General features: G+C 42.6%; 1 protein-coding gene across 1 annotated transcript; it reads left to right on the forward strand.

Annotated features, from left to right (window-relative positions):
• Positions 1-501: 501 nt before the first annotated feature.
• Positions 502-5,383, forward strand: LOC109890800 (vesicular inhibitory amino acid transporter-like). Its single transcript, XM_020482838.2, has 2 exons — positions 502-1,427; positions 2,860-5,383. The coding sequence occupies exons 1-2, from the start codon at positions 1,008-1,010 to the stop codon at positions 4,045-4,047; spliced, it is 1,608 nt and encodes a 535-aa protein (XP_020338427.1). The 5' UTR covers positions 502-1,007; the 3' UTR covers positions 4,048-5,383.
• Positions 5,384-15,820: the final 10,437 nt, after the last annotated feature.

Consider the following 15,820-nt stretch of genomic DNA (forward strand, 5'->3'; position numbering starts at 1 on the left):
AAAACATATTTTTCTCTCTCGAGTGGCTATGTGGAATTGACTTCCACCTTACCACCGATAGCCTATTTTAAACAACGAAACAAGAAAATAAGCATTTTCTTCATGAATAAACGAACGATAATTTGACATTCGATCCACATTAATTCCAGTAGGCTAGGCACATCAACTATCGTTGCCACTGAAGACACGCGCGTCCACTTGTCGTAAAAAAACAACAACTAATATTTGGTCAAATTCTAGTCTTTAAGTTACAAAACCCGGTCCAAAGAGTTGATGTTTGTCTCCTCTCAGTTTCCACCTAGCTCCTTTTATACACGTAACGTATTGCAAGACTCAAAGCCCCCAGAATGTAATTGGATGTTAGAATTAAGTTTTGTAGAATACGGGGGTGGGGAGGGGACAAGGTACCGCAAGCACCTCCCCTAGAAATGCAGCAAATCTCTCCCGTTTTCTTCCGTGGGGTGTCTACGCGCTCTGGGGGCTGGAGACGTGCTTCACGAAGCCGAGTCCTTGTATTGGCAGGCTGATGATGACACGTTCCTCCTCCGTGCCACCCCCAGGCTCCGGCGTACGGCACTGACCTCAGTAACCGCCAAGGAAAACCATCTGTGGAAGCGTTGCTGCAACCGTTATTATCAATAAACGAACTGAATATAACAAATTGCAACAATTTTGCGTAATCGTCTGCGCAATACATTTCCACCCCCTAAAAAAAATCGTGCATCAAGTTCGGACGTTTTCGTCGAGTGCGGTCACTGACTGGAGTGCGGTCACAAGATGCGAAGACGGAGCGCCGACGTCTGAAGGTGAAATGAACCTGGGGATGATCAAGAACAGGAGTATTTTGATCAAGAAGTGGAGATAGCAACTTAAAAACCATCAGGGCTTTATAAAACCACCGTCCGTACTATAGCTTAGTTTTATTCACGCAATCTAGTTATTGACTAATTATTTTACTTGAACAACAACAAAAAATTGTCCCAGACGGGTAGACAGGGAACGTAACAATGGCACATTTAATCCGAAGCAAATTTCAAAATAAACTGTCAAATGCGGCCACCTCAGTGTCGAATAAATCCACGGCGAAGGTGAGCGGCATGATGGCCAGGATGGGCTTCCAGGCCGCCACAGACGAGGAGGGACTGGGCTTCGCCGCATGCGATGATTTGGATTACGACCACCGGCAAGGACTGCAGATGGACATCATGAAATCGGATGAAATGGGTGGTGGTGACACTGGAGAGGGGAGCGGAGAGGGTGGGATGGGTGGAGGAGAAGATGGAATGGCTTCTGGGGACAGCCATTACCAGAGAGATGGCACCGGCCCTCCGCTCTCCGCCTCTAAAGCCTCAGGTCTGGGAGAAGAAGAAAAATCACCGAAAATCACCGCGTGGGAAGCTGGCTGGAATGTCACGAATGCAATCCAGGTAAAGACGCATAATTAAAACAGCATGGCGCTTGCAGGTGTCCTATCCCACTCATTCATTCAATGATTACTTCGTGTTCCCTGCCATATAAAGGGATAGCCAAATGTTAATAAATGTAAGCCTACATAGCTTTTCTTTCAGTTATCACCACATTAATTGCGAACACAAATCCCCGGTGAAAAGGCCAATAGAGGCTAAGGCATTCGATATTCCAACAGTCTCGTGAACCCGACCCTAGGCAATAGCAGTGACTGTGTTAAGCTAGAACATAAAATAAATTGTGTGAGGCATCCCGGATATATAGAGACACTAATATTCCAAGGGTTCCTTATATAAATAAATAACAAAAACTGCCCGAGCCCAATTCACACAAAAACAACCTTTTGATTTTGGATAAGGAGATGAATTGGGGGTATTTGGAGATAATTGACGTGGTTTGGGAAGGTTCATAACCTATGAAAAAAATTGATAAACTACACACTGTTAGCGTAAGAGGTTAACCAATGGGGGAAAAAAGGTAATGCTTTGTTGCATTTCATTATCTGAAGCCATACACATAACCTACAGAATAATTATAAAATATCTAGCATATAAACACACATATTCTAATTCCATGTACTCTCATAGACTTCCAGTTGACGAAAGAACGTGACGCGTACTGATCTGTTGATGCGGCTTTACGCACGAACTTGGCTCTGTTGCTCTGGAGCGCATTCATGCAGCAGTTATACTATTCGAAAGGACTGAATCTCTCCTTCAGATCGACAGGTGACCTTCTAGATAGTAATTTCGTCAAGGTCATTTGGATATATAGCCTAAACTATGCTGCGCTGTGCTTTCCTCGATAGCCTATCATATACGTTATAGCTAGTCTATAGCTCATTTCATCGTTGCATTACGCGCAGGCTACGCGTGTCTATCACCTACAAATGAGTAATAGCGGGTCTGGGGCGACCTTTGAAGTGTTAAAATGTACTTGACAGTGTATCTGTATGTGGCAAAAAGTCCCAAGACAAGCGCCGTCCCATCATGCGTTGTTAACGCTATGATCATCATCATGACAGTCACCATTTAACCAGGACGTGTCTCCACCCTATTGATGACTACAAAATTAGCTGGAAAGGGCACGCTCGCAGCTAAATGGAATGTCCACCATAACCCACACCAACAAGCAAGCATGTCACCCATTGAATCATGTACACACTATCTCATAATGCGTAATCCATGTAAGCCTACGTAAAGTGGAATAGTCATTCAACACTTCAATACTCCATTTTGTAAAATAATTATTTAATTGGCAATCCTATATTTACGCCCACCCATCTCCAACCTGTTTAGTTATTATCAACAAATACCAGGCTACATTTTGTAAACGTTTATCTTGAATTGATCTGGTTATTATGCCCATAAATAACTTCCTGTGTGTTTTCAGGGGATGTTCGTTCTGGGTTTACCATACGCCATTCTCCACGGGGGATACCTCGGACTGTTTCTCATTATTTTCGCCGCCGTGGTGTGTTGCTACACGGGGAAAATCCTCATCGCCTGCCTGTACGAGGAGGACGAAGACGGTCAGCTGGTGCGTGTAAGGGACTCATACGTGGACATTGCAAACGCCTGTTGTCAACCGAGGTTTCCATCTTTAGGTGGCCATATCGTGAATGTAGCCCAGATCATCGAGCTGGTGATGACGTGCATCCTGTACGTGGTTGTGAGCGGAAATCTGATGTACAACAGCTTTCCCACCCTCCCCATCTCACAGAAGTCCTGGGCCATCATGGCCACCGCCGCCTTGCTGCCCTGCGCCTTCCTGAAGAACCTCAAGTCCGTGTCAAAGTTCAGTTTGCTGTGCACTATCGCGCACTTCGTCATCAACATCCTGGTAATTGCCTACTGCCTCTCTAGAGCGCGCGACTGGGCCTGGGACAAAGTCAAATTCTACATCGATGTGAAGAAGTTCCCCATTTCTATTGGAATCATCGTGTTCAGTTACACGTCTCAGATTTTCCTTCCGTCACTCGAGGGGAACATGGTGAAACCCAGCGAGTTCCACTGTATGATGAACTGGACCCACATCGCTGCATGCGTCCTCAAAGGCCTGTTCGCCCTTCTGGCTTACCTGACCTGGGCGGATGCCACCAAGGAGGTCATCACCGACAACCTGCCGTCAACCATCAGGGCTGTTGTTAACCTTTTCTTAGTGGCCAAAGCTTTACTGTCATACCCATTGCCATTCTTCGCTGCGGTTGAAGTATTGGAGAAATCATTTTTCTGTGAACGAGAACGCACATGGTTCCCAGATTGCTATGGAGGCGATGGAAGGCTGAAAGCCTGGGGCCTCACTCTCAGATGCACCCTTGTGGTGTTCACGTTGCTCATGGCCATTTATGTACCGCATTTTGCTCTTCTCATGGGTCTGACCGGCAGCCTGACGGGCGCGGGGCTTTGCTTTCTGCTCCCTAGCCTCTTCCACCTCAAGCTACTATGGAGAAAGCTGCTATGGCACCACGTGTTCTTTGATGTCGCTATATTTGTAATAGGGGGCATATGCGCCATCTCTGGTTTCATCCACTCAATGGAGGGACTAGTAGAAGCTTACAAGTATGGCATAGAAGATTAGCCAAGCCACTGTCTGCTGGATATCGATGTTTTTGCACATACCCTTATAGTGTATAACTGAAATCCCCACTGAGCGCAGTCAGTGCATCCCTGCTTACAGAATTCATGCGAAATAAATGTGTGCACCGAAATGCAGTGCAAGCACTCATTACACACACACACACACACACACACACAGTGGGACAGTCTAAATATGATATGGACAATTCAACTTGTAATGTATAAATATGAGAACAACATGCATATCCATATTTTTCAGTGGAGTGAAGGTTTACAATAGTTCAATCGACCTAAACAAAATTGCAAAATGGGACACGTTTCTTCATCTCTCTGTGGTGTTTTCCCATCTTGAGAGACATTTCATTTGAAATGCAAGTATGTGGTTTTGGACGACAATTTGACGGCATCGTGACTAAGTGGTATAAACAAAGTTGTGTGTTTGATATGATGGCACTTTCTTCTACATGATTTTCAATGTTTCAGTGGGCAGTGAATGTGATTATTAATTAACACATTGACATACTATAATGTGGACCTATTATGATGGGAACTACTAAAATGGCAATACATTATAGGCTATCAGCAAGACAGCATAAATATAATACATATCGTGAATGATGAAACAGTGTGTTAATGAATACTAGGAATATCCCAAATATCTTGGATATTTATTTAAAGTCATTTGTATTCTCTCCAAGCGCTATTTCGAAACAGCATTAGCTACATTGAATGTATAATATTCAGACAAAAGAAAAGTGTTCAGGAATTAGGACGCGGAAAAGAAAACGTTCACAACCTGAGTAAGGAAAGACGTGTTTTGGAAATTTGAATAAACATTTAAACACATGGTTAGGTCTAAACACATATCGCACAGGTTATGAAATTAGGAAGAAAAAAAGACGGCAAATGCCTGTGAAGTAATAGGCTGTGTCATTATCGTTTGAAGAAGGCCCCACAAGTCCGTCACTTGACCGATATTCGCCACATGATTAAGATCACCATGGAATTCGGTCACTGTAAATTCGAATTTATCCCCTAATGTTTCATATTATAATGCATTTTACTTGTAAACTATACCTGCGAGATTAATTGAAATGATTCGATGTCCGGAATTAAGTGTCTGAATCATACAAATATGAAGAGATCATGAAAATAAGAAAATGTGCATAAAGACATTTTTCATTCTGCACAATCCAACGGTCCTGTGGAAATGTTATAAAACCGTATGTGTAGTGTATTGTGGTTTCAAAAAGATGGAATGTAAATCTCAAATCGTGATCATATATCGTGAAAATGAATATTAAAGAATAAAGAAACAAGTTAAATTATATCATATACATTTGTGTGGTGGGTTTTATGTGATAAAAACGAAAAACCGTGAGAACATGTACACTGAACAAAAATATAAATGCAACATGTCAAGTGTTGGTCCCATGTTTCACAAACTGAAATAAAAGATCCCAGAAATTTGACATACAAAGAAAAAGCTTATTTGCACAAATGTGTTTACATCCCAGTTAGTGAGCATTTCTCCTTTGCCAAGATAATCTATTCACCTGGCAGGTGTGGCATTTCATGATTAAAGCGGATTAAACAAAATTATCATCGTACCTTGTGCTGGGGACAATAAATGGCCACTCTAAAATTAACAATGCAATGCCACAGCTATGGGGAGCATGCAATTGGTATGCTGACTGCAGGAATGTCCACCAGCGCTGTTGCCAGAGAATTGAATGTTAATTTCTCTACCATAAACCGCCTCCAACGTTGTTTTAGGGCGGGATCGTCTGAGACCACCTGGACAGCTGATGAAACTGAGGATTATTTGTCTCTAATGAAGCTCTTTAAAAAAAAAAAATGTTTTATTTTACTAGGCAAGTCAGTTAAGAACAAATTCTTATTTTCAATGACGGCCTAGTGGGTTAACTGCCTGTTCAGGGGCAGAACGACAGATTTGTACCTTGTCAGCTCAAGGATTTGAACTTGCAACCTTCCGGTTACTAGTCCAATGCTCTAACCACTAGGCTACCCTGCCACCCCGCAGTTTTGTGGGGAAAAGTAATTGGCTAGGCCTAGCTCCCCAGTGAGTGGACCTATGCCCTGTGGGTATGCACAACCAAAGAATTTCTGCACAAAGAATCAGAAACCGTATCAGGGAAGCTCATCTGCGTGCTTGTCGTCCTCATCGGGGTCTTGACCTGACTGCAGTTTAGCATCTTAACCGACTTCAGTGGGCAAATTCTCACCTTTGATGGCCATTGGCACGCTGGAGAAGTCTGCTCTACACGGATCAATCCCGGCTTCAACTGTACTGGGCAGATGGCAAACAGGGTGTATGGCTTTGTGTGGGAGAGCAGTTTCCTGATGTCAATGTTGTGAACAGTGTGCCCCATGGTGCCAGTTGGGTTATGCTATGGGCAGGCATAAGCTACAGACAACGAACACAATTGCATTTTATCAATTTGATTGCACAGAGATACCGTGATGAGATCCTGCGGCCCATTGTCGTGCCATTCATCCTCCGGCGTTCACCTCACCTTTCAGCATGATAATGCACGGCCCCATGTACAAGGATCTGTACACAATTCCTGGAAGCTGAAAATGTCCCAGTTCTTCCATGGTCGGCATACTCACCAAGACATGTCACGCATTCAAATCAAATTTATTTATATAGCCCTTCGTACATCAGATGATATCTCAAAGTGCTGTACAGAAACCCAGCCTAAAACCCCAAACAGCAAGCAATGCAGGTGTAGAAGCACCCATTGAGCATGTGTGGGATGCTCTGGATCGACGTGTACAACCACGTGTTCCATTTCCCACCAATATCCAGCAACTTTGTACAGCCATTGAAGAGGAGTGGGACAACATTCCACAATCAACTGCCTGATCAACTCTATGCAAAGGAGATGTGTCGCACTGCATGAGGCAAATGGTGGCCACACCAGATACTGACTGGTTTTCTGATCCATGCCCCTACTTTTACATACATATCTGTATTCCCGCATGTTGCGGTTATATTTTTTGTTCAGTGTATTTTTTCTGGATAAATATAATAAAATATGGAAATTTGTTTTGTAGAATTATTGCAGATATAAAATAATGATTCATGAAAATACATAGCATTTCTTTGTTTGATGCGATTGATTAGGGTTATTCCTGTGTCATAAGAAATCTAAATTACAGGAATTCTATGCAATTACATTCCAGACCAAAAAGGTCATGTCTGTCTCTCTCTGTGTGTGTGTGTGTGTGAGAGAGAGTGAGAGAGAGAGATCTAACAAGCTGCACTGCTAACCACAGTGAGAGTAGGTGCACAAGTCACATGCCATAATTGTTACCATTTGCTTCTATGATGGTTTTAATTTTTGATTTTAACCAGTAGTTGTCTCTGAATGACTGTAGCCTATGTCATTTTTGCTAATGCTTGTAATATCCAAGCCTTACAGATCTAAAATATTGTTTAGTATATAAAGGTACAAAAGGGTATAGGACAGGCGTATTCCAGGCAGGTCACCCGCGATACAAGTCAGTATTTGATGCCCATCCCTGTCTGAGAACGTCGGTGAGATTACCTGGAAACCGGTCAATAGCAGCGCTGTTACCTTCAACTCGGTTTTGGTTTCATTAAGGCGTTGTGGACTGGTATGGCGGATGTGCATAATCACATGCTCTGATTCAAAGGTTGCGTGTTCAAATCCAGTGATAGAAAGTTATTTTTGGTATTTTTTGTTTTAAGCCTATGCCAAACCTTAACCCATACCTTAAGAATTCAGAGTTAATACTTAAACTTAACCTCAACGTTTGGAACAAGTTCGAAATTTGACCTTTTTTTTATTTATTTATTTTTTACCTTTATTTTACTAGGCAAGTCAGTTAAGAACAAATTCTTATTTTCAATGACGGCCTAGGAACAGTGGGTTAACTGCCTGTTCAAGGGCAGAACGACAGATATGGGAAACATGGATGAACATCTAATCCTGACGCGAGACAGAGCTTGTAGGGTATTCAACATGGGGACCATGCAAATATGTTTGTCCCCCAAAAATGTCCAATTGTTTTTATGAATGTCGCTAGCGACTAAACTCATTTTGATTTACACAACATTAGAAAAGAGGATAATATATTTCTAATGATGTCAACTTTATTTCTCAACTCCTAATAGTGAGCTAATTACACTCACTGGAGTATCAGACATAGGCTTTGAAAAGCACCCATGAGTAGGCCGACCAGTTGCTGCAAGTGATGCTGGCTACTGGTAAGCTTTCTTGACGTGGACAATTGTTTTGCCAACACATGGCTAACCTTTGTTTAACCATAGCTAAACAGCTGCTATTAGCGAAAATGTGTTTGGAGTTATCTTTCTAGTTAATATGCCATGTTAGAGTTTACACTTCTTCCTGTTATACACTGAACATAAATATAAACACAACATGCAACAATTTCAAAGATTTGACTGAGTTACAGTTCATATAAGGAAATCAGTCAATTAAAATAAATAAATTAGGCCCTAATCTATGGATTTCACACGACTGGGAATACAGATATGCATCGGTTGGTCACAGATACCGTTAAAAAAAAGGTAGGGGCGTGGATCAGAAGCTGGGGGCGTGGACTTGAAGCTGTCTACCTGCTCCACTGCTGCTCTGACCTCATCCCTGTAGGCTGACTCATTGTAGCCTGTGATCAGGCCTATCACCATTATGTTGTCAGCGAACTTGATAATGGTTTTGGAGTCGTGCATGGCCACACACTCGTGGGTGAACAGTGAATACAGGAGGGGACTAACCACACACCCCTGTGGAACCCCTGTGTTCAGGGTCAGCGTGATGGAGGTAATGTTGCCTACCTTCACCGCGTGGGGTCAGCCCATCAGGAATACCAGTATCCAATTAGAGAGCGAGGTGTTCAGACCCAGAGTCCTAAGCTTGGTGACGAGCTAGGAAGGGACAATGTTGTTGAACGCAGAGCTGTAGTCAATGAACAGCATTGTCACATAGATATTCCTCTTATCTAGGTGGGTGCAGGCAGTGTGGAGAAAAACGTGCGGATAACAGACTGGGACAAGGAGAGTTTGAAAATTACAGTGAATATGCCTGCCAGCTGTTCTGCGCATTTTCTGAGTACGTGCCCTGGAATACCAACGGGGCCCGCGGCCTTGCGGATTTTGACCTGATTAAAACACAATTTTCACATCGGCCTCACGTGACTCTATGTTGTTGTTGTCAAAGCATGCATAGAATGCATTGATTCTAGTAGAGGCATCATTGGGCAGATCATGTTTGGGTCTTCCTTTGTAATCCATAATGGACTATAGCCACCTTATATTGTCCTTTTGCTCATTTGATGACTCTGTGGAGGTCATAGCGGGCCTTCTTGTACTTATTCCTGTCTTCGGCCGTAGCATCAGGGTTGTCTATGATAGCTCTGTGTGCGATAGCCCTGCTCTTTAGTTTAGTTCCAACCTCTGTGTTAATCCAGGGCTTTTGATTGGGGAAACAGCGAACAATCAGTGTGGGTACAACAACGCCAATTCATTTTCGAATGAAGCCGGTAATGGAGATGGTTAGCTCGTCAATGTTATCGGCAGAGTCTCGAAACATATTCCAATCAGTGCTAGCAAAGCAGTCTGCAACATACCCTCTGATTCTGGTGACCATTTCTCAACAGAGCGAATCGCGGGTACTTCCTATTTCAGATTCTTCTTGGAATCAGGAGTCATCATCTGATTTGCCGAATGGCGGACGAGGGAGGACCTTGTATGCTTGCTGGAATAGCAGTGGTCACCCTTAGTGGCATTGGAGACGTGTTGATGGAAGTTGGGCGTAGTGACACCGGCAACCAGAAAGTCAGCCTCTGGGTGTAGGGTTTCCTGCTTGTTTATAGCCTTGTACAGTTTGTTAAGCGCCAGCTTGTTATTTTTATTGTCCTGAGGTGGAATGTATACAGCAATCACATTAACAGCTGAAAACTGACTCGATAGGTAGAAGGGCCGGCATTTGACCATCAAGTATTCCAAGACGGGTGAACAGTGGGTTGTCACATGAACCGAGCTGGAATTAGCACACCAGTTGGAGTTGATGAAGAGGTAAACCCCTCCCCCTCGATTTCCAAGACTCCACTGTCCTATCAACCCTGTGAATGGAGAATCCATCGAGTTGGATAGCAGTATCTTGTCTGAGAGCCATGTTTCTGAAAAGCAGTTCCGTGAGTCCCGTTGGTAGGCAAATCCGCGATCGGAGGTCATCCACCTTATTATCAAGTGACTGTACATTAGCCAGTAGAATGGAGGGAAGAGGTGGCCAGTTTTCCCTTCGCCTTAATCTCACCAGGATCCCCCCTATCTTGTCTATGTAATGCCGGCGTTTCCCCTTGGGCAGCCCAAAAATTGGGTTGGAATTACAGAGAGCCCAGGGAGGATGAGTCGAAATAGAAGCCGTAATTGGGGTATGTAGCTGCCGATCTGATGTTCCAGAGTTCTTGTCAGTTATAAGAAAAGCGGATGTATTTCGTGAAAATAGAGAATAAATAGAAAACAAAAGAATTACAAAATAGCAAAGTCGGGTCGTTGATTACAAAACAGTAGCCATCCAGTTTGTTGTCCGTAGCTTATGCCTGCCCATACGATAACCCCACCGCCACCATGGGGCATTCTGTTCACAAAGTCAACCACACGACGCCATACACACGTCTGCCAGTACAGTTGAAACCGGGATTTATCCGTCATGAGCACATTCATTTAGCGTGGCCATTGAAGATGAGCATTTGCCCACTGAAGTCGGTTACGACGCCGAACTGCAGTCAAATCAAGACCCTGGTGAGGACGCCGAGCAACGCAGATGACCTTCCTTGAGACCTTTCTTGACAGTTTGTGCTGAAATTCGTTGGTTTTGCAAACCCAAAGTTTCATCAGCTGTCCAGGTGGCTGGTCTCAGATAATCCCACAGGTGAAGGAGCCAGATGTCGAGGTCCTGGGCTGGCGTGATTAAACGTGGTCTGCGGTTGTGAGGTCGGTTGGATGTACTGCCAAATTCTGTGACGAATATGGTAGAGATATATGGTCGAGAAATTAACATAAAATTCTCAGAGGACAGCTCTGGTGGGTATTCCTGCTGTCAGCATGCCAATTGTACGCTACCTCAAAACTTCAGACATCAGTGGCAAGCTTTTTTTTTGTGTCACAAAACTGCACATTTTAGAGTGGCCTTTTATTATCCCCAGTACAAGGTGCACCTGTGTAATGATCATGCTTTTTAATCAGCTGCTTGATATGCCACACCTGTTAGGTGGACGGATTAACTTGGCAAAAATAAGTGGATGGATTATCTTGAAGAAATGCTCACTAACAGGGATGTAAAACATTTGTGCACAAAATTTGAGAGAAATAAGCTTTTTGTGCGTATGGAGATTTCTGGGATCTTTTATTTTAGCTCATGAAACATGGGACCAACACTTTACATGTTGCGTTTAGATTTTTGTTCAGTACATTTGGGGGATGTGAAAATAATGAAAACCTAGCAAATCTAGTCATTTTTAAATGTTGATTATTTCTCCTTGCCATTATCATGCACCTGATAAGAAATGTGCATTTTTTTTGGTAACATATGATGGGGATCCCTGGGTCACCAGTTTCCCTGGGCGGGGGTCCCAGGGCAAGAAAAGGTTGAAGACACCTGGTATAGGCTAATAGTTGAAGGTATGTGACGCTTGTAGAACTTGTCCACTTTGGTTCATCAACATGTATATGGAAATAAGTTTTAGGTTAACAGACGGTATGCTATTTGCCAGATTTATGCTGTGGGCACAAGCAGATAAGCCTGCCTGTTCACTGAACATGTGGATTTGTGTTCAGAAAAAACATCTGGACTGTAGTTTATTTATTTGAAAGGACCTGCACAGTCTCTCATTACAGTTCATAATATGTTGATAAAGATTTATATTAGTGGGACAGGCCTATGCTTATAAAACTGCCTTCTGTAACGAGTGCACTGAGAGTTGGGACGCAAGTTCAGGGAGTGTGTTTTAATAAATAAATGTAACATAATACAAAACCACGAACAACGCACCGACAAGAAACAGAAGCAATGACACCTGGGGAAGGAACCAAGGGGAGTGACATATATAGGACAGGTAATCTAGGAGGTGATGGAGTCCAGGTGAATGTCATTATGCGCTATTGTACGTAACTATGGTGACAGGTGTGCACCTTAACGAGCAGCCTGGTGACCTAGAGGCCGGTGAGGGAGCATACGTGACAACCTGCACCCAATTTGCACCTTTTGTTAGCCCTCTGTGTCTGAAATTCAGCTACTAAAGAGGATGAGGTTATAAGATAGAAAAGATGAGACCACAAAAGGCGTTGCTGTCTGACTATTTGAGCTAGAGTAGCAGTCAACTGTTTGGACATACCTACTCATTCAAGGGTTTTTCTTTATTTTTACTGTTTTCTACATTGTAGAATAATAAAGAAGATATGAAATAACACATAATACGTGCGTCTCACAAAGACACGATGGTTGGAGCCAAAATTCTCAAAAATCTCAAATTTGGACTCATCAGACCAAAGGACAGATGTCCATTGCTTGTGTTTCTTGGCCCATTAATTTGTCATCAATTTGTCCATGAAGGCCGGATTTACGTCTCCTCTGAACAGTTGATGTTGAGATGTGTCTGTTACTTGAACTCTGAAGTATTTATTTGGGCTCCGATTTCTGAGGCTGGTAACTGTAATGAACTCTGGGTCTTCCTTTCCTGTGGTGGTCTTCATGAGAGCCAGTTTCATCATAGCGCTTGATGCTTTTTGCGAATGCAACTTGAAAAGTTCTTCAAATGTTCTGGATTGACTGACCTTCATATCTTAAAGTAATGATGGACTGTTATATCTCTTTCCTAATTTGAGCTGTTCTTGCCATAATATGGACTTGGTCTTTTACCAAATAGGGCTATCTTCTGTATACCACCCCTACCTTGTCACAACACAACTGATTGACTCAAATGCATTAAGAAGGAAATAAATTCCACAAATTAACTTAACAAGGCACACCTATTAATTGAAATGCATTCCAGTTGACTACCTCATGAAGCAGTTTGAGAGAATGCCAAGAGTGTGCAAAGCTGTCATCAAGGCAAAGGGTGGCTACTCTGAAGAATCTCAAATATATTTGGATTTGTTTAACACTTTTTTGGTTACTACATGATTCCATATGTGTTATCACTATTATTCTACAATGTAGAAAGTAAAAAATAAAGAAAAACCCTGGAATGAGTAGGTGTCTAAACCTTTGACGGGTACTGTATGACAGATGGTGCTCTGAATCTACCAGTGAGAAATCAGATATTTACACAGAATATATATCTACAAAAATGTAATTTTGTAAAACTGAAATATTTATGAACAAAACATCACTCAAACAGTTCTTATTAAACTATGCTTTATTACCGTTAACTATTGACATTCACCTCCCAGTGGTGATATGACTGATTGCACCAGGTAGGCTGCAATCAAACCAACCGATCATTATAGACACGGAGAAAGACGTTACAACCATTCGCATTATTGGACCAGTGCTAACCACTTACTTCTCCTGACACCTATGCTCAACCAGCTGGATTGTCCAAAATGAAGTGTTGAATTATCAACCCATTTTAACACGACATTGACAGCTGGACACGTGTATAAAGCTTACCTTATGCTTCACAGTCAAAACAGTTCATGCATATGACGTAGTTTGTTTGGTCTTCGGTTTTTCGTGCACACATTTTTTTCGTTAAGCAAATCGAAGCCCCTTCTTCGGTGATTGGGTCAACAGTATTACTCGTAGGAGTGGGAGCTGTTGACGGGATTATTCAATTTAGTGTTTGTCATTCAACGAGAGATGATTCGTTTTCATGCACATTTTCTTTCACTTGAGAAACATTTATGTCGACGAGGCACAGGAAGGGACAGTCTATTGCATACCATAGGTCTATAACTGTAAGAAGGCATAGCCTACCACTGAGACGCAGGTGAATTTATTACGTCACCTATGTTTAAACACCAATCACAGTTTGTATTTCATAGTAAATTAAAGTACATTGGAATTGCGTGACACATGTACGCACCAAGAAGCCACATGAAAATGAAGTCAAAACAAATTCTTTATTTCTCCCATAAATCAACATGTTGATGCATTGCTTCTTCATCAAAATGAGTGGGGCCCATCTAGTGGCAATAAAGTATATTGCAATGACAGGTGGAAAACAGTCCTTGCATTTGTGTATTGAATGATTGTTTGTACAGTTTGGTTTGCTGACTATATTTTAACAATATGTACTGTTGTCATTCAGAGCACCTGTGCATTAGATATAGGCTACGTCAAAGCAATAACAAAAATAACTAATTCCACCTATTTATACCTCATGAACATTTGACGGGTAGTATGGAAGTCAAGCATTAAGCATGGGTTGTGTCATTGGGCACCAAACGTAATAAAATGCACTGAAACATGTTCCGTTGCGTGCCCTAATGAACAAGACACTGGTCACAGTAATGTGTAGGACAGTTCATTGGTGTACATCCCAAAGGGCAGCCTATTTGCTATTGTTAGAGTTGCGTAAATTCGAATCTGGTATCAGGATAAATATAACAATGAGTCACCGATTTTATACTATGTATTTTTTATTAGCTAAGTAATAAATGGCAAATGCAACTTTCGTATATACGGGCTCACTGTAATACCACGCAGGGCAGAACAGGGAACTGACAAGACGTATATAAAACTGTATTCTTTATACTGTGATAGACAGTTCCAACCCGTTTGTTGGCCTATCACAGTAGAGACTGGGCGTGGTTTAAACTTGCTCAGCCTATTGCAGGCGCTCAGGCGGGTCCCCGCCTCTTGGCGCTTCTTTGATAGATGTAACTTGCTTGTGATGAACATCCAGGCTCTCATGCTCCATACCGTTATCTCGCACCTGGCTCCTGTTATCTAACAAAAGACCGCTTGTTCTCGCAACACCCCGCTCTGAATGTGCCCCCCTCCCAACTCATTGAACAGTTCCTGTCTTCATGCTTGTCTGTATTTTTCCATCATGAGAAAGTCCCATGGCCCTGATACTTTTAACAATGTTTCAAGTCAGCTATGTTGCATAACACATACATACATCCACACAAGCCAACTGCAGATAATATTCAATCATATATATGGTAATGGCTATAATGTAAAATACAGGATCCAACACTATATAGGGCACTTGTGGGCCCTGGTCAAAAGTAGAGCCCTATATAGGAAATATGTTTCCACTTTAGACACAACCTAGGAGTTCCTAATTTTCTCAACCCTACCCTATTAGGATCTCAGTCCTCATTTGCTTTGCTCAGGTCTGTGTGACATGGCGGTTGGCGTCTTGGCAGAGTTCTCCTCCACCCAGGGATGGGTCAGGACACCCTGGATAGGGAGCCTGTGGAGAGGGTTGTGTTTCAGCAGCTTGCCTTTCAGGTCTCTGCTGCCGGTGCTGACATTGGCCGGGTACGTGAAATCCACCAGCAAGAACGAGAGGGAATTCAGACTTTTATTCCAGGTATATAATACATGCCACTTAGCAAATGCCTTTATCCAAAACAACTGTGCAGTTTCAAGAAGTGAACCCACAAACTTGCCGTTGTTAATAGGGCTGGGTGGTATACCATATTTTACTATATACCGGTATTGATGTACGGACCGGTTTGGGTTTTTACTTTGCCTTCTATAAAGATATGTGACCTTCCACTCCGTTTTTATAGTTTACACCTCTAC

Source organism: Oncorhynchus kisutch, linkage group LG5, assembly GCF_002021735.2.
Source record: "Oncorhynchus kisutch isolate 150728-3 linkage group LG5, Okis_V2, whole genome shotgun sequence".
NCBI classification, from domain to species: domain Eukaryota; kingdom Metazoa; phylum Chordata; class Actinopteri; order Salmoniformes; family Salmonidae; genus Oncorhynchus; species Oncorhynchus kisutch.